This window comes from Hypanus sabinus, chromosome 16 (assembly GCF_030144855.1).
Source record: "Hypanus sabinus isolate sHypSab1 chromosome 16, sHypSab1.hap1, whole genome shotgun sequence".
Classification (NCBI taxonomy): domain Eukaryota; kingdom Metazoa; phylum Chordata; class Chondrichthyes; order Myliobatiformes; family Dasyatidae; genus Hypanus; species Hypanus sabinus.
In genome coordinates, this window is record NC_082721.1 from 67662238 (window position 1) to 67680672 (window position 18435).

The following is an 18435-nucleotide window of genomic DNA, read 5'->3' on the forward strand; positions in this document are numbered from 1 at the left end:
ATGCAAACACCAAATAAATCAGACTTGTTTTGTTTTTAAAAAAAGCACAAAACCACTCGAGTTAACTTCAGACAAGGTCAAGAATGTTACTAGAACATCACCTATCCCCTTAACAGTTCACAGATGGGTCAGGACTTGCTTCCAAAGAACCTGGATGCACACGTATCCACAAACTCTCTGTGAAATGTCCATGTCAAGCCTTGCCAACACAGGCAGTTTGGAGTCTGATGACTGTGAATCTGGGGACAAGGTCTGGAGGCAATCTGTCCCGAGGTTGGAGTTCTTGTGTGTTTGAGTGGGTGGTGAGATGGGAAAGGGGCTCACTTTGCTGTGGTCTTGTCCTGTGTGGCTCTGTGGAACATTGTGGGCGTGCTATGGTGGTGCTAGAACACATGGCAACACTTGTGGGCTACCTCCAGCACATCTTCAGGTGCAAATGATACACTTCACTGCTCAGGTGATAAAACCTGACTTCGAAATGAGAGATCCATGGACAGCTCTGTTTCAGTACCAAGCACTGGCCACAAAAATGAGCTCCAGAGCAGTGTCCCATAGTATCTCAGATAAACCCTCAACACTTACCGCCTTGTACTCCAGTAACACAACCACATCAAGTTTTATGAATGGATGTGGGCTGTGCAAGCACTGCATTGTTTATGGTGAAATGTATCATTTGAGTTACCAATCAACACAACCCAAGGATGTGCTGGAGGCAGCCTACAACTGAAATCAAACATTCCACTGCTAGTATAGCATGCCCCCAATGCTTGGCAGATCAAAACAGAACACAACAAAGCAGAACATACCAAATAAGCCCCATTCCTTTGTCCCACCCACCCACATAGTCCTCCAACCCCAGCTCATGTCTTCTTCAGCCTCCAGCCAGGGTGGAAAGCAGGCGCCTGCAGGAAACTGATGCAGTCACAAGGAGCACATGTGAGCTCCAGCTAGACTGCACTGAAGGTCAGGACTGAACCTGGGTGACTGGAGACAAGGCAGTGGCTCAACCAGCTGCATGTCTGCTTTGCCTTTTCTTCAGGTTCTATTCAATGCACAAAGCCAATTAGCATATAAAGGGGAGGATTCTAAGGTTAACTTTCCCTAGAACACATTTCTTAATAAAATCAGCTTCTGATAAACATTGATTATTGCAGTATATACAAAAGAGTTTGTGTTTCAGCTAAGAATCACCAGTAAACCCAAACGAGATTTTCGATGAAGCATCTTTACCCAGAGAATGTGAAACTCTGCTTTGAAAGGTAGATCAAAGTGATAAGTAGACCCTTTACCAGGGTCTTAGCCCAAAACATTGACTGTTTATTACTCTCTATAGATGCTGCCTGACCTGCTGAGTTCCTCCAGTATTTTGTGTGTTGCTGCTGTGGATTTCCAGCATCTGCAGAATCCCTTGTGTTTATGATAAGTAGAAATGCAAATCAGGGATATTATTTGTGTAGAATGTTAAGGTGGCACAAAACACCTTGTTTAGAATACAAATGTGAATTTAAATACAATATGTTGGACCAAATGACTGAATAGAATTTCTGGGGTGTAATTTCTGTATACTGTTTTACACCAATGATTTCTTATCTTGCATTTCTTCAGGGGTGTTTAAGCTGAAGGAAGATTTGTTGGATTTCCACTGTACACTTGGGCACAACTGATATTGAGTTCCAAGGTAGGAAAATTATGTACACCGCTACCAATTTTCCTCATGTAGGGATCTTTCCTTGTCTGAAAATGAAAATGTAGAAGTACTACATCTCTTTCCATTGTTACAAATGTGACGCAACTCTGAGGGGCCGAAGGGTACAAAGTTGCCCCTCCTTTTTGAGAATCGCACTATTATTTTGGGTCTGAGACCCAGGAAATGAGAGAGACACACAGAATACACAAGGTTTGGAATGTGTCCTGGCCTCAGCGGAACGGAACCACTGATAACGGCCATTGTCTCTTGGAGACGGAATTGTGTATTGAGTACTGTATTATTCATTGAAAACCCTCAGGGGACAACCAGAGTGGTCTGGTTGAGGGATTGCATCATCCCAACCTGATTGACATCTGAGACCCTGTGAGTAAGGATAAAAGAGGGGTCTGGGAAACATCCCTTTAGACGCACCAGGAGAAGCGCTAAAGATACCGTGACAGCGTTTTATAGCAAAGGCCGGTGAGAGCTCGTGTGCGTCCTCCCTTGCCAGGGTGGTGGGCTCATCATGGAAGAACGGTTCAGCTAAAGGAGAGGCCACAAGTGAACGGCCACAACAACGAGACTCCTGACGGATCGAAATCATAAAGGAAAGCCAGCAAGTTTTTCTCCAAATCTCTCTCTCTCTTTCTCCCCAACAATTGCAACACAGCGGTCCCCAACAGCTGCAGCCTGCATGAACTGAGTGAACTTTATATTTCCATCGGACAATACATTATCCTCTAGACAACGATAGAGCTAATTTCTTATTGATTATTATTATACACGCACTTTTAGATTTAGTATTGACCAAGTATATTATCTGTATATTTGCATTGATATTATTTTTGTGTATTTTTACTAATAAATACTGTTAAAAATAGTATCATCAGACTTCAACGGACCTCTCTATCTTTGCTGGTGAGTGACCCAGTTACGGGGTTTGTAACAACGTGGGGCCTCGTCTCGAGATTTGATACCAAATTGGAGGGCTAGTGAATCGGGCTTTTAAGTCCAAACTTGGATCTGGTTGCGTGGGTATCCAGACATGGAAACCAGCAAAGATGGACATAGACGAATTCATAGAAAACCCGACTCTGGAGGCTGCCACAAAGTCGGACTTGATAAATATTTCGAAAGGACTAAACCTCGCAGAGGTGAGGTTGTCAATGAAAAAGCAGGAGGTACGGAGGGCCATAACTCAGTATTATATTGTGAAGAATGTGTTTTCGGCTGAGGTATTGGAAAATATCCCTGAAAAGGCACCAGCTAATGGGATGGCTCAGTTAGAGTTGGAGAAATTAAGGTTGGAACATGAAATTAAGTTAAAACAGCTGGAAGCAGTTGAAAAGGAAAAAGAAAGAGCCGAAAAGCAAAGGGAGTATGAGCTCCAGCTAAAGGAGATAGAGGTGAAAAGGGAGCAGGAAAGAGCTGAGAAGCAGAGGGAGCATGAAATTAAGTTAAAACAGCTGGAAGCAGCTGAAAACGAGAAGGAAAGAGCTGAAAAGGAGAGGGAGTATGAGGAGAAGGAGAAACAGAGGCAACATGAGTTGGACATGGAGAAGTTCAGGCAAGAGCGAAGAGCTCAAGGGCCAGACCAAGAGGAGAGGTTTAACGTTAGTAGGGAGTTTAGGTTAGTACCTCCGTTCGAGGAGACGGATGTTGATAGTTATTTCTTGCATTTTGAAAAGGTGGCAGTGAGTCAGCAGTGGCCCAGAGATCAGTGGGTGGCATTGTTACAAAGTGTGTTAAAAGGGAAGGCACAAGGGGCATATACGGCGTTGTCCATGGAGGAGGAGTCTGAGAATTATGAGAAAGTAAAGGAGGCCATTCTTCGGACCTATGAATTGGTACCTGAGGCCTATAGGCAAAAGTTCAGAAATTTAAAGAAAGGGTGGAATCAGATGTATGCAGAGTTTGCCTATGAGAAGGGTGTGCTCTTGGATCTCTGGTGTGCAGCAGAAATGGTGGAAGAAGATTTTTGGCGTCTCAGGGAGTTAATTCTGATTGAGGAATTTAAAGGTTGTGTTTCGGATGATATCTGGATGTATTTGAACAAGAGGCCGAGTAAGTCCATCTCAGAATTTGCTAGGTTTGCAGATGAGTATGCCCTAACCCACAAGATAAAGTTTTCCTCGAATAAGAGTTACCAGAAAGACCGTGGGAACGGTAGAGAAAGCCCGCCAGCTGAGGCAGAGATCCAGCCGGGAGCTAGTGGTAAAAATAAGGAGGAGGAAAGGCAAGACGGCAGGAGAGGTCCTGGCTTGACCTGTTTTAATTGTGGAAAGGTGGGTCATATTGCATCTAAGTGCCTTGCTCCGAGGAAGGAGACAGGAAAGGGGAAAGCAGCAGCAGAATGTATTGTGGTGATCAGTAAATCGACAAGAAAGCCCCAGGTAGACAGAATACGAGAGGGGCCTGAGAAATTTATTTCAGAAGGAACCGTACACCAGTCTCTAATAAATGAACGATTCTGATCTTGTAAGATGGTTCTCGATCTCTTAAACCAGAATTAAAATCTGGTTATTGGTGTAGGTTCATCCTATACTTTATACTTAAGTTAAAGTGTGTTTTCGTCATATTAATTGTTTTGCCTTATACACTTTAATCATTTAACTACATACTTGTCCATTAACTTTGTTCCTTCGAAGGTATATTTTTAATCCTTTGAAGGTGAATTTTTCTTTGATTAAGATGGTGGTTTTTTGAAAAAGATTTTTGGTTTTGCTTAAGATGGCGTTATGTTTTTATTTTTTTCACCTTTTTCCTACAATGCATCGCTTATCATAGCTTAAATATTTTTTGTTTTGTCTGGGCTAGAGCCCGATTTATAATTTTTTTTTAGCGATTATATTTTTATTCTTTTTACAACTAACTATACTTAGAAATATGGTTTTTATTATAGCGATTTTAATTTTTAAAGTTGGGGTGATTCTTTTATATATATCCTTTATATATGGAGTGTTCTTCAGCTGACATGGGGGTAGGCTTAGTCTTACTTTTTCCCTTTTTAAGTCATATTTTGGTTTTTTCTCTTTTTCTTGGGGGGTGGGGGGGATGGTTTGTTTTCTAATTCTATTTTTTTTGTACCAGTTTGTGTTAGTTTTTTTATTTGGGCTGTTTTTGAACTTCAAATATGTATGTGCTGTCGTCACTTCCGTGTCTTCTCTTTACTTTTGTTCCTCTTCCGGGTGCATGAGTTTATAAGTTGGTTAACCCTTTCTATACCAAAGGGTTGATTTTAGAATTATGGCTCAGACCATTAATTTTGTGTCTTGGAATACTAATGGTTTAAATCATCCAATTAAACGAAAGAAGATTTTCAAAGTATTCCAAAGATTTAATGCTCATATCATTTTTGTACAAGAAACTCATGTGAGGAAGGAGGACAAATTTCGTTTTTTTAGATTTTGGCGGGGTCAACAGTATCACGCAAATTCGAATGCTAAAGTAAAAGGAGTTTCAATTTTTATTGACTCCTCTATTTCATTTGTTCAACATGATATTTTTTCGGATCCGAATGGCAGATTTTTGTTAATTACGGGTTTACTTTGTAATAAAAAGGTTGCTTTGGTTAATGTTTACGCTCCAAATGTGGATTGTCCTGACTTTTTAAGTCTTTATTTACCTCTTTACCCAATCTAAACGAATATAAGTTAATAATGGGTGGTGACTTTAATTGTTGTTTAAATCCTCTGATGGATAAATCTTTATCTATTCAGACTTTACCTAATAAGTCGGCCACTTGTATTAACTCTTTTTTGACTGACAATGGAGTTTTTGATATTTGGAGATTCCGGCATCCTAATGACAAAGAGTTTTCTTTTTTCTGACATGTTTATCACTCTTATTCGAGAATTGATTATTTTTTTGTAGACTCTTGTTTTATTCCACTGGTAATCAGTTGTAACTATGATATTATAGCTATCTCTGATCATGCTCCATTATTACTTTCTATGAAATTTACGGATACAGCTTTTAATGCTAGACAATGGCGATTTGACTCTACCTTGTTGCAAGACTCTGACTTTATAAAATTTATGGAGGAGCAGATCGACTTCTTCTTTTCAACTAATTCTACAGATGATATTTCCTGCGGAACACTTTGGGACACTTTTAAAGCGTATATACGTGGACATATTATTTCTTACTCTGTTGGTTTGAGGAAACGTACTAAGATGGAAACTTTTATTGGTTGATAAAATTGAAGAGATTGATAAGAAATATTCGATTGCTCCTAGTAAGGAGCTTTACAAACAAAGGGTTGAACTTCAAATGGAACATAGTTTGTTACTTACATCCTCGATTGAAAATCAATTAATGAAAACTAAATCTGATTTTTATATACATAGTGATAAATCTGGTAAACTGTTAGCTAGTCAATTGAAGAATGCTTTGGTTAAATGTCAAATCACTAAGATTGGTCAGCAGAATGGGAATCTGACAGTTAATCATGATGAGATAAATAAGGCATTTCAAGACTTCTATACCTCCCTGTATCAATCTGAATTTCCTCAAGATCATAATACCATGTCTGATTTTCTTGGGAAATTAAATTTTCCAAGATTATCATCTGATGATCTTTTGATATTGGATACTCCTATTACGGATGTAGAAATTAAGGGGGCTATTTCCTAAATGAATTCTGGGAAAGCACCGGGTCCAGATGGTTATACAGTTGAATTTTTAAAAATTTTTTCCGCTACTCTTTCCCCTTGGTTAGGTAAGGTTTTTGAGGAAGCCATTAGATTGGGGAATTTGCCACAATCTTTTTATAGAGCTTCCATTTCTTTAATATTGAAGAAAGATAAAGACCCTACTAACTGTGCTTCTTATAGACCTATATCTTTATTGAATGTAGACTCCAAGATTTTTTCCAAGTTACTGGCATCTAGATTGGAGAAAGTATTACCCAAAGTTATTTCAGATGATCAAACTGCTTTTATTAAAAATCGTTATTCTTTTTTTAACATTAGGAGATTGTTGAATATTGTTTATACTCCCTCACATGACACTTCAGAATGTGTGATTTCATTAGATGCGGAGAAAGCATTTGATAAAGTTGAATGGCCTTACTTATTTAATGTGTTGGAGAAGTTTAATTTTAGTCCGATATTTATATCATGGATTAAATTGATTTATCATACTCCAGTAGCCTCAGTGTTTACCAATAATCAAAGATCTCCCTTTTTTCGCCTATTTCGGGGCACTAGACAAGGATGTCCTCTTTGTCCATTACTATTTAACATTGCCTTAGAACCTTTGGCAATTGCCATCAGACAATCACAGGATATTTTAGGTATTAATCGTGGGACAGATATTCATAAGTTATCTTTGTATGCAGATGATTTATTACTATTCATTTCTAACCCGGAGAAATCCATTCCAGCAGTTTTATCATTATTGGCTCAATTTAGTGAGTTTTCTGGGTATAAGTTAAATCTTAATAAAAGTGAATTGTTTCCTTTGAATAAACGGGTCCCAATTTATGGAAATTTACCTTTTAAATTAGTTAATGACTCTTTTACTTATTTAGGGATCAAAATCACAAAAAACCATAAAGAGTTATTTAGATTTAATTTTTTACCCTTAATTGATCAGATCAAAGGTTTGTTTACTAAGTGGTCACCTTTATCTTTATCCCTAATAGGTAGGATTAATGCTATTAAGATGGTTATTTTACCTAAGTTTTTATATATTTTTCAAGCGATACCAATTTTTATCCTGAAATCTTTTTTTACTAATGTTGACTCTAAAATTTCTTCATATATATGGCAGAATAAAAATCCCAGGTTAGGTAAAATGTATTTACAGAAGACAAAAAAGGAAGGCGGGTTAGCATTACCTAATTTCAGATTTTACTATTGGGCAGTTAATATTAGATATTTGATATGTTGGTTGAAAGATGGGGGTGGATCTTTTGGCCCTTGTTGGGTGAGTTTAGAAACTAAATCGGTATCAGCTTATGCTCTGGGTTCTATTTTAAGGACGTCTCTCCCTTTTGCTCTTTCTAAATTGCCGAAACGAATTGACAACCCGATAGTTATATGGTTTCAATTTCGGAAATTTTTTGGGTTGACTCAATTCGTTTTAAATAGTCCTATTGTATCTAATTGTGTTTTCACCCTTCCATTATAGATCAAGCTTATTCGGCTTGGAAAACTAAGGGATTACTAAGATTTTCTGATTTAGTTTTAGATAATTGTTTCGTGTCTTTTGAGCAATTATCCAACAAATATAACTTGCCTAGATTTCATTTTTTTAGACATTTACAGATTAGACATTTTTTAAGTTCTGTACTCTCTACGTTTCCAAATTTTGTGCCTTCAGATATTTTGGAGAGTTTATTTGAATTAGACCCTTTTCAAAAAGGGCTTATTTCAAAACTTTATAATATAATTATGAAGATACGTTCAGAGTCTCTTTATAAGACTAAAAAGGATTGGGAAAGCGAGCTTAGTCTTAATATTTCTAGTGAGAATTGGGATAGAATTCTTCAATTAGTTAATACATCATCTATATGTGCCAAACATTCATTAATACAATTTAAGGTCGTACATAGGGCCCATATGTCCAAGGATAAATTAGCTCATTTTTACTCTCATATTAGTCCTATTTGTGATAGATGTCATTCTGAAATTGCGTCTTTAACTCATATGTTTTGGTCTTGTTCATTTCTGGAGAAATATTGGAAAGATATTTTTGATATTATTTCTGCGGTTTTGAATATCGATTTACAACCTCATCCTATTACTGCAAATTTTGGTTTACCAATGTTAGACTCACTGCATTTATCTTCTTCTGCCTGTCGAATGATTGCATTTCTAACTCTGATGGCTAGAAGATCTATATTGTTCAATTGGAAAGAAATTAATCCTCCCTCTGTATTTAATTGGTTCTCTCAAACTATGATATGTTTAAATTTAGAAAAAATTAGAAGTGGTACTTTTGAGACTTCTATTAAATTTGAAAAGTTATGGAGACCATTTATTCAACATTTTCATATGATGTAATATGACTCTGTGCCAAGTTCATTTGATTTCCCAGCTTTTAGCTTATGTATTTTGAGAGGACTGGAAGTGATGGCATTGATGAATACTTATTTTTGTGACATATTATAAACAGCCCCCTTTTTTTTCTCTCTTTTTTTTCTTCTATATTACTTATTAGTTATTAGATTAGCTAGTTTTGCATTATATATATATTTTTAATTTTTTTTCTTTCTTTTTTCTGTTTTCTTTATATCATATATTATGAAATATTTAGATTTACTATGTTCATACATATATTTTATGGCTTATGTCTTGGTAAACTCATTTATATTGTAACTATTATGTATGTTTTTTTTTCATATGTAATGGAATTTATATGTTGGTAATTTCTTTATCAATATATCATTTGTATTCTGTCCATATTACTAATATTAATAAAAAGATTTAGAAAGAAAGAAAGAAAGAAGGAACCGTGTCTGTGAAAGAGGGAGACACACCAGTTCCAGTGCGGATCTGGAGAGACACTGGAGCTGAGCTGTCATTGATTCGCAGTAAGGTACTAGATTTTGGTCCCGAGACTGGAGAGGTGGCTTTGAGAGGCATAGGAAAAGGGACAGAAGCTGTGCCTTTGCATAGGATCATTATAAATTGTGAGCTGGTATCTGGATCAGTGGAAATAGGGGTGTGATCAGAATTTCCGAGAACTGACGTAGACATCCTTCTGGGTAATGATTTAGCTGGTGGTGAAGTTTGGTCGGCCATGGAGCTGACGAGTCAGCCTGTAAGTGTCGAGGACCCGCCCCTAGATTCCAAGATCTATCCCGCATGCGCGACCACTCGCAGCATGTTGAGAAAGGCAGCGGAGAAAGAGGCCAGTATCGATTTGGCTGAGACGTTTTTACTGACCCTGTACCAAGAGGGGTTAGAGGGTGGTAAAACAGAGAATAGGGAGGTGAAAGAGAGTAAGGGAGAGGAGGTAGACCTGCCCTTAGCCAGGAGAAAATTTATAGAGGCACAGTGTAAAAATGAGAAACAGATAAGGCTGTTAGAAGGTCCAGGGTTGGACATGGATGATCTGTCTGGTTTGGCAGACCTGTTTGAAGAAGTTGAAAATTTTAAAGGTGTTCCCAATAATGAAATGAGGGTAGTCTTAGATGAAAAGGATGCCATTACCTTGAAGAAGTCCGCTGGGTTGGCAGATGAGGTTGTTTCAGCCCGCAGGGTTGAGTTTACTCCGGAAGGGAGTTGCCCAGAGAGTAACTGGGAGGATAAGGGGAACTTATAATTTGAAAAGGGGACGGGTATTGAAAGCCTGGAAGAGGCAGATGTCCCGCTTGAGTGTGTTCAAGATGTGGATGCACGGGATACTGAACCTAGCATTGAAACTCAGGAAAAGTCTGAGGTATTTGATTCAGTTGAAAAGGAATGCAGTCCTTGTGGGTCAGATGGACTTGGTTCAGTGAAGAAAGGGTTAACCGTGGTACTAGTGGGAAGTGAGAATTCCCAGTTGTTTGTGATCAATTATGTGGCGACCCATTTCCTAGCGTATCCGAACCGACTCACAATTAGATAGCCTACGGGGTTTGCGAGCACAGAGCTTTGGAGCCTCTGCGCCATGGGGGGCCGGTTGACAGAGGCTTAAAAGTGAGGCTGAAGTTTTCGAATAAAGTTTTTTTCCTTCGACTGCAGTTACCGACTCCGTGTCGTAATTTTAGCGCTGCGTGTAGCACACCGCTACAATTGGTGACCCCGACGGTCCAAACGATTTTTGGACCAGAAATGACCGACGCCGCCTCTGTTCATGCGGTTTCGTTGAAACTGCCAGGTTTCTGGACACAGCGCCCGGACCTATGGTTCCAGCAAGCCGAGGCCCAATTCCACGTTCGCCAGATCACCTCAGAAGACACCATTGACTTCCTGGGCCACAGGATTACTAAAGACGGGGCAACCCCTCTGCCCGCTAAGGTAGATGCGGTCCGCCACTTCCCCCGACCCACCACGATCAAAGGCCTTCAGGAATTCGTAGGTATGGTCAATTTCTACCGCCGCTTCCTCCCTTCAGCTGCCCGGATCATGCGCCCCTGTTCGCCCTGATGTCGGGTCCGAGCAAGGACATTACCTGGGACGAGGAGTCCGCCGCCGCTTTCGTTCAAACGAAGGAAGCTTTGGCGGACGCCGCAATGCTAGTACATCCCAGAATGGACACCCCTACCGCCCTCACAATGGACGCATCCAACACGGCAGTCGGTGGGGTGCTGGAGCAGCTCATCGCAGGTTGCTGGCAACCCCTGGCGTTTTTCAGCAAACACCTGCGACCACCCGAGCTTAAGTACAGTGCTTTCGACCGGGAACTGTTGGCGCTCTACCTGGCAATCCGGTATTTCAGGTACTTCCTAGAAGGTCGGCCCTTCACCGCGTTCACGGACCACAAACCGCTTACCTTTGCGTTTACGAAGGCATCCGACCCCTGGTCGTCCCGCCAGCAACGCCACCTGTCCTACATCTCTGAATACACGACGGATGTCCGGCACGTCTCGGGTAAGGACAATGTCGTGGCGGATGCGCTCTCTCGCCCTACCGTTCATGCCCTTTCCCAAGGGGTAGACTTTGAGGCACTGGCAGAGGCGCAGCAGGCGGATGAGGAGATTCCGAGTTACAGAACCACAGTCTCCGGTCTGCAGCTCCAGGACCTCCCCGTGGGCCCAGGTGAGAGGACCCTACTCTGTGACGTCGCCACCGGCCAGCCCCGTCCAGTCGTCCCGACAGCATGGCGGCGCCGCGTTTTCGACTCCATTCATAACTTGGCGCATCCCTCCATCCGGACAACTGTCCGGATGGTTTCCAGCAGGTTCGTTTGGCACGGACTCCGCAAACAGGTCAGTGAATGGGCCAGAACGTGCATGCACTGCCAGACGGCCAAGGTGCAGCAGCACACCAAAGCCCCACCGCAGCAGTTCCATCCCGCCCACCGGCGTTTCGACCACATTCATGTGGATATCGTGGGCCCCCTGCCAGTGTCGCGCGGAGCGCGGCACCTCCTGACTATCGTGGACCGGTTCACAAGATGGCCAGAGGCGGTCCCGCTCACCGACACCACCTCCGAATCTTGCGCCCGAGCCCTGATCGCCACCTGGATATCTCGCTTTGGTGTCCCGGCCCACATTACCTCCGACAGAGGCGCCCAGTTCACCTCCAGCCTGTGGTCAGCTATGGCCAGCCTTTTGGGGACTCAGCTGCACCACACAACTGCCTACCACCCACAGTCGAACGGGCTAGTGGAGCGTTTCCACCGTCACCTGAAGTCGGCCCTCATGGCCCGCCTGCGAGGAGCCAACTGGGCGGACGAGCTTCCCTGGGTCCTACTCGGCATCCGCACAGCGCCCAAGGACGACCTGCACGCCTCGTCGGCCGAGTTGGTATACGGCGCGCCCCTGGTCGTCCCCGGGGAGTTCCTACCAGCCCCAAGGGGGCAAGAGGAAGAACCCGCAGCAGTCCTGGGCAGACTACGCGAGAAGCTCGGTAACCTGGCCCCCATACCCACTTCACAGCACGGGCGGCACCCGACCTGCGTACCCAAAGACCTACAGAACTGTAAGTTTGTGTTTGTACGAAGGGGCGGGCATCGGCCACCGCTGCAGCGGCCATACGAGGGGCCGTTTATGGTGCTCCGGAACAACGGGTCCACGTTCATGCTGGACGTTGGGGGGAAAGAGGTTTTCATGGTGGACCGCCTCAAACCGGCCCATGTGGACCTGGCGCAACCGGCCGAGTTTCTGGCGCCTCGGCGCAGAGGCTGACCTCCCAAGCAGGTTCTGGCCCAGACTGTGGACATTGGGGGGTGTATCGCCGGTTCTGGGGGGGGTTATGTGGCGACCCATTTCCTAGCATTTCCGAACCGACTCACAATTAGATAGCCTACGGAGCTTTGGAGCCTCTGCGCCATGGGGGGCCGGTTGACAGAAGCTTAAAAGTGAGGCTGAAGTTTTCGAATAAAGTTTTTTCCTTCGACTGCAGTTACCGACTCCGTGTCGTAATTTTAGCGCTGCGTGTAGCACACCGCTACAGTGTGTTAAAAGTTAGTGAGGAGATAAAAGGTGGTGAGGTGATTATTATTATTGAAGGAAAAGGGAAAAGTGTAGTTCCTAAATTGAATGAAAAAAATTTAAAGTCTGGATTGGTGTCAGAAGCAGTAACCAGGCTGAAGGGACAATGGCTTGTTAACATGGTGCCTGCGAATCAATTACAGTTTGATTTGGAATGTAAAGGTGCCCCACGCGCTATTGTTATTCAAGGGTGTGCTTTGAAGAGGCAGAGTTTGAAATGCTGTTTGGACAAAGAGGGATCGCTTGCAGATTTCAAACTGAAAGCCAATAGAATGAAGGGTCCTGAAGATAAAACTAACGACTTGCATAAAAATAAAGAATTGTGTGGAAATTCAGCCAATGGGTTAAGTTTGGAAAACATTGTTGATAAAATAACTCCTATGAAAGGAGCATGCAAAAGCCTATTCCACACTGGTGCACAAGCTAACCACGTGGGAGTTAACTGGAAAAGGGGCGAGGGTTGATGGGAGGCCACTTTAAATAACAGGATCCGGTTTTAAGGGATTTCGACAAAGCATGTAACTAATAAAGACAACCCCATGGAAGATTGACTGTTAAGTTTGAAAGTAAAATAAAGATTAGTATTTGCATGAACTTTTGTAATATACACGTAAGCTAAGATCACAACTCTTTAGTTTTGTTTGCTGAAGAAAAAGAATAAAAAATAGGTGGTTATTAAATTGGAGTCTGATGCTACAAGAATTTTATTAAGGTACAAGATATTAAGATATTAAAGGAAGTGACAATGTAATCGCTAATTGTTTAGATGCTGAATTGAATGTATAACTGTATTACTCTGTAGTGAAAAAAAATCTTTGGTATTGTGTTAGAAATCCTGTAAGACTCTATATTAATTAATTTTTACCTGTGGCAAAAATCCTAGAAGGAAGGGGGTGTTACAAATGTGATGCAACTCTGAGGGGCCGAAGAGTACAAAGTTGCCCCCTCCTTTTTGAGAATCGCAAGATCGCTATTATTTCGGGTCTGAGACCCAGGAAATGAGAGAGAGACACGCAGAATACACAAGGTTTGGAATGTGTCCTGGCCTCAGCGGAACGGAACCACTGATAACGGCCATTGTCTCTTGGAGATGGAATTGTGTATTGAGTACTGTATTATTCATTGAAACCCCTCAGGGGACAACCAGAGTGGTCTGGTTGAGGGATTGCATCATCCCAACCTGAGTGACATCTGAGACCCTGTGAGTAAGGATAAAAGAGGGGTCTGGGGAACAACCCCTTTAGACGCACCAGGAGAAATGCTAGAGATCCCGTGACAGCGTTTTATAGCGAAAGCCAGTGGGGGCTCGTGTGCGTCCTCCCTTTGCCTGGGGTGGCGAGCTCACCACGGAAGAACGGTTTAGCTAAAGGAGAGGTCACAAGTGAACGGCCACGACAACGAGACTCCTGACAGATCGAAATTATAAAGGAAAAACGGCAAGTTTTTCTCCAAATCTCTCTCTCTCTCCAACAATTGCAACACAGCGGTCCCCAACGGCTGCAGCCCGCATGAACTGAGTGAACTTTATATTTCCATCGGACAATACATTATCCCCTAGACAACAATAGAGCTTATTTCTTATTGATTATTATTATCCACGCACTTTTAGATTTAGCATTGACGAAGTATATTATCTGTATATTTGCACTGCTATTATTTTTGTGTATTTTTACTAATAAATACTGTTAAAAATAGGATCATCAGACTTCAACGGACCTCTCTATCTCTGCTGGTAAGTGACCCAGTTACGGGGTTCGTAACACCATCAAACTAGAGAAAATTGTAAAAATATATTACGAAGAGGAAGACAACCTTGATAAGAAAGTACATAAATGGTTGAAATTTGAAAGCTTTGGAATTTGTATTACAAATTAAATCCATGTGAAGAAGTAGTTATTCAGAGGAGAGCTCAGTTTTGTACACATTCAGCACGCAGCCGTCCATACTGTTACAATACACAGTCTTTCACATTCCCTTGACAAAGCACTTGCTTGTGTTGTGAGAAGGCATTGCGTGAAAACAGGTGACACATTCCAGTACTCTTACCAGACAACAGGAAACAGGATCGCCCCGCAGCAAATAAGATCTACAAGGAACAGGACTTCCTTCCACAATGCATAGTCAGTCGTTCCCTCTTCTGTTGACTCAATGATAATATAGGCTGTGTTTGCTAGCACCTCAAAAAGACATTTGAAAAAGACGATTAACTTTCCCATATTTTCCATTTCTTGTACCTCAATATTATTTTTTTATTTATAGAATAGAAGTGCATTATTTGAGGAATACAAATTCAATAGGTTGAGTTTATTGCCTCTCCTGTCACGTGCAGTTCATCCAAAAGCCCTGATTTACACTATACCTGCTGACTACTGGCTCAGTTACTCACAAGACTGAAATCCTTCCTTGCTAGGTGGACTTTTCCCATGTTAGATCACATCTTTTACCCCCATTTGCAAACTTGCCATTGTTCTTACCATAAATCAGAGACACCAGAGATTCTGCAGATGCTGGCAATCTGAAGCAACACACACACTCAAGTACTGGAGGAACTCGGCAGGTCAGGCAGGACCTACAGAGGGAAAATAAACAGTCGATGTTTCGGGCCAAGGCTCTTTATTAGATGAAGGATATCAGCCCAAAATGTTGACTGTTCACTTCATCGATGCTGAGTTCCTCCAGCACTTTGTGTGTGTTGTTCAAGATTTCCAGCATCTACAGGCTCTCTTGTGTCTTTTGAGTTGCGGAGACAGGAAGGACAGAGGTTTTGGATGTTTCAATGTCCCAGAGAGATACAGCATGATAACAGGCCCTTCAGGGCCGTGGTGTACCATTCAATTACACCCTTTTGATCTACTAATCTTAATGCTTTTGGAACGTGGGAAGAAACCGGAGCACCTAGAGGAACCCCATGTGGTCACGGGGAGTACGGACCAGTTCCTTACAGACAGCGGTGGGAACTGAGTCCAGGTCGCTGGTGCTGTGATAGCGATACACTATCCACAACACTACCATGCCTCTTCAAAACACCATGGTGGGATTTGAACTCAACACTTTGCTGTGCACAGAGAGGGTGATGGGGAAAATAAAGCAGTGGGAGGAAACTGAGGTCAACAAGTCTTACAGTGGGGCCTCCATCTCACAGAACCTAGTAAGACGGGCAGCATCTGACATCCTCTTGGCAATGGCCTGCTGATGCTATGTGTCTAGATTACTGCAGAGAGTATTTACAGCTAGAAATATAAGGATGCAAATGCTACCAAAAGACAAGCAGAACTCTTGAGAAAAGATAGCAGGGATGGCTTGGAGGTTTTTATAATTATGAGAAGTATTGGGGGGTGGAGTTTCAAGATGGCGACGTAAGCATCTGCCTTTTAGGCGCTCTTTATTTTTTTAACTATAATCACCCTTTAATTAGATCTTTTCGAACTTAATCATATGAGTTGCTACCTTTGATTGACCCTTTTTTCCTAAAATAATAGTTGATCTAATCTTGTCAAACCTAAAATGGCTACAAGTAAGAAATCGGCTAAGGATCCTGTATCCATCGACGCAATTTCTGGTCTTTTGGACATTAAACTGGATGTTAAATTTGCGGGTATGGAAGGTAAATTGGACAATAAACTGGATGCTAAATTTGCGGGTCTGGAAGGCAGACTAGAAGGTAAATTGGACAGTAAACTGTTAAATTTGGAAAGGAGGATTACTTCGAAAATATCCGATCTTGAAGGAGTTGTTAAATCGCTTGAAACTAAGTTTCAGTCGCAGGCGTTAGTGGTTCAGCAGCTTGGAAATAAGATCACGACTCTTGAACAATCAATTTGTGAAAAAGCACGTACAATTGAAGTGTTAGAGAAGAAGATAGAGTCGACTGCTAAAACTTTAGATCAGTATAAGTTTAAAATTACTGATCTTGAAAATCGTTCTCGCAGACAGAATTTGCGCATCATCGGAATTCCCGAAAAAGTTGAGTCCGGTGATTTAACTGAATTTTTCTCTAAATTACTGTGGGAAATTTTCGGTGGTGAAGGTTTGAAAAATGAACCTGTTATCGACCGTGCTCATAGAGTTGCGAGGCTTTCGTCTGTGCCTGATAAACCACGAGCGGTGATTGTTCGCCTTCATTATCCTCGTGAGAAAGAGCTTTTAATTCGGTTAGCTCGTAAAAAAGGTATGATCTCCTTCAAAAATTACTCATTTCGAATAGTTGAGGATTATTCTTATGAAGTAATGAAAGCCAGGATCGCTTTTAAACCAGTGATGGCAGAGATTCATTCGATTGGATTTAAACAAGCTTTAATGTATCCAGCGAAGCTTAGAATGGTGCTGCCCGACAACAGTCTACACTTTTTTAACACTCCTGAAGAAGCGAAGAAATTTGTTGAAGAATATCGATCCTCTAGTGCAACTTGAACTATGAGTTACATTGAAGATTTTTTTTGGAGAGAGGATGTCATTTCATTTTAAGTTTTAACCCTGGAAGTTGGGTTATAACTTTTTATTTTGAACTATGGGTCTGGGTCTTTTTTTTTACTACTATTATTATTGCTTATAGATGCTGTTTTAACTTTTATAATATCCTTTTTTATACACGTTTGTATTTTGTAATAATGAATTATTTTTTCAAAATGTCGTTTCTTCTTCCCATAAGTCTTTACTTTTTATAAGCGTTTATTTGCTTGCCTGTATTTAGAAATGGAACAAAGGTTTTGAATTCTTTTTTTTTAGTTTTTTTTTATATATGTTGTAGTGTCTATTAAATCTTTTTTTTAAAAAAATTCTATTTTGATAACTTTTTTTTAAATTAAATTTTCTTATTAGATTGCTGAATTTATATCCATATTTTGTAATACGGCTTTCTCAAAATGTCGTTTCTTCTTCCCATAAGTCTTGGCTTGTGAAACGTCATCTTTGTATCTGAATATGGAATTTCTTTTTTAAAGGTGTATTACATTTTTAAACTTTAATGTTCATTTTTTTTATTAATGATTTTTCTGGTTTTACTATTTTAGTTTTTTTTTGATTTGTCTGATATGTGTGTGTATGTGTATGTATATATATATATATATATTTTTTTGCAACTCTATATTTTAATTAGGGTGTTATATAGTTTTTTCTTAAAAAATTTTCTTATGGAGCTGCCATCTTGAAATGGGGGTAATATTAGTATTAGTTCATGCGCCTGCCGCTTGGCTTTCTTTCAAAGGGTGGGGGGAGGGGGGAGGGATCTTTTTTCATGCTTTTGCTTTTTATTTTTTTGCTTTTAGTTTATGGGCTGACTTTAAATTGTTAATATTGTTGAGGTGTCAGGATCTCCGGTTGCTCCTGAATCAATTTTCCTTCTTCCTAAATTGTGGGTTATGTGTCTTTTTAACCTTTTATGATACACACAATTAATATTGGTATGATGGATAAATCTATTAACTTTATCTCGTGGAATACTAATGGTTTAAATCATCCGATTAAACGTAAAAAAATATTTAAAGTATTCCATAGATTGAACGCTAATATTATTTTTGCACAGGAGACCCATATTAGGAGGGAGGATAATCAACGTTTTTTTAGGTTCTGGAAAGGTCAACAATTTCACTCAAATTGTACCGCTAAAATTAGGGGTGTGTCTATTTTTATAGACGCCTCAATTTCGTTTACACATTAT

The 18435-nt window shown here is 40.9% G+C and overlaps 1 protein-coding gene across 5 annotated transcripts in view; it reads right to left on the reverse strand.

Moving 5' to 3' along the window:
• The window catches only part of LOC132406402 (protein GPR108-like), a 155682-nt gene that overhangs the window by 20177 nt on the left and 117070 nt on the right, over positions 1-18435 (reverse strand). For all 5 annotated transcript variants that reach the window (XM_059992038.1, XM_059992035.1, XM_059992036.1 and 2 more), the window contains one exon: positions 14826-14956. In XM_059992038.1, the coding sequence (XP_059848021.1) occupies positions 14826-14956 (131 nt within the window). The remainder of the gene's footprint in view (positions 1-14825; positions 14957-18435) is intronic.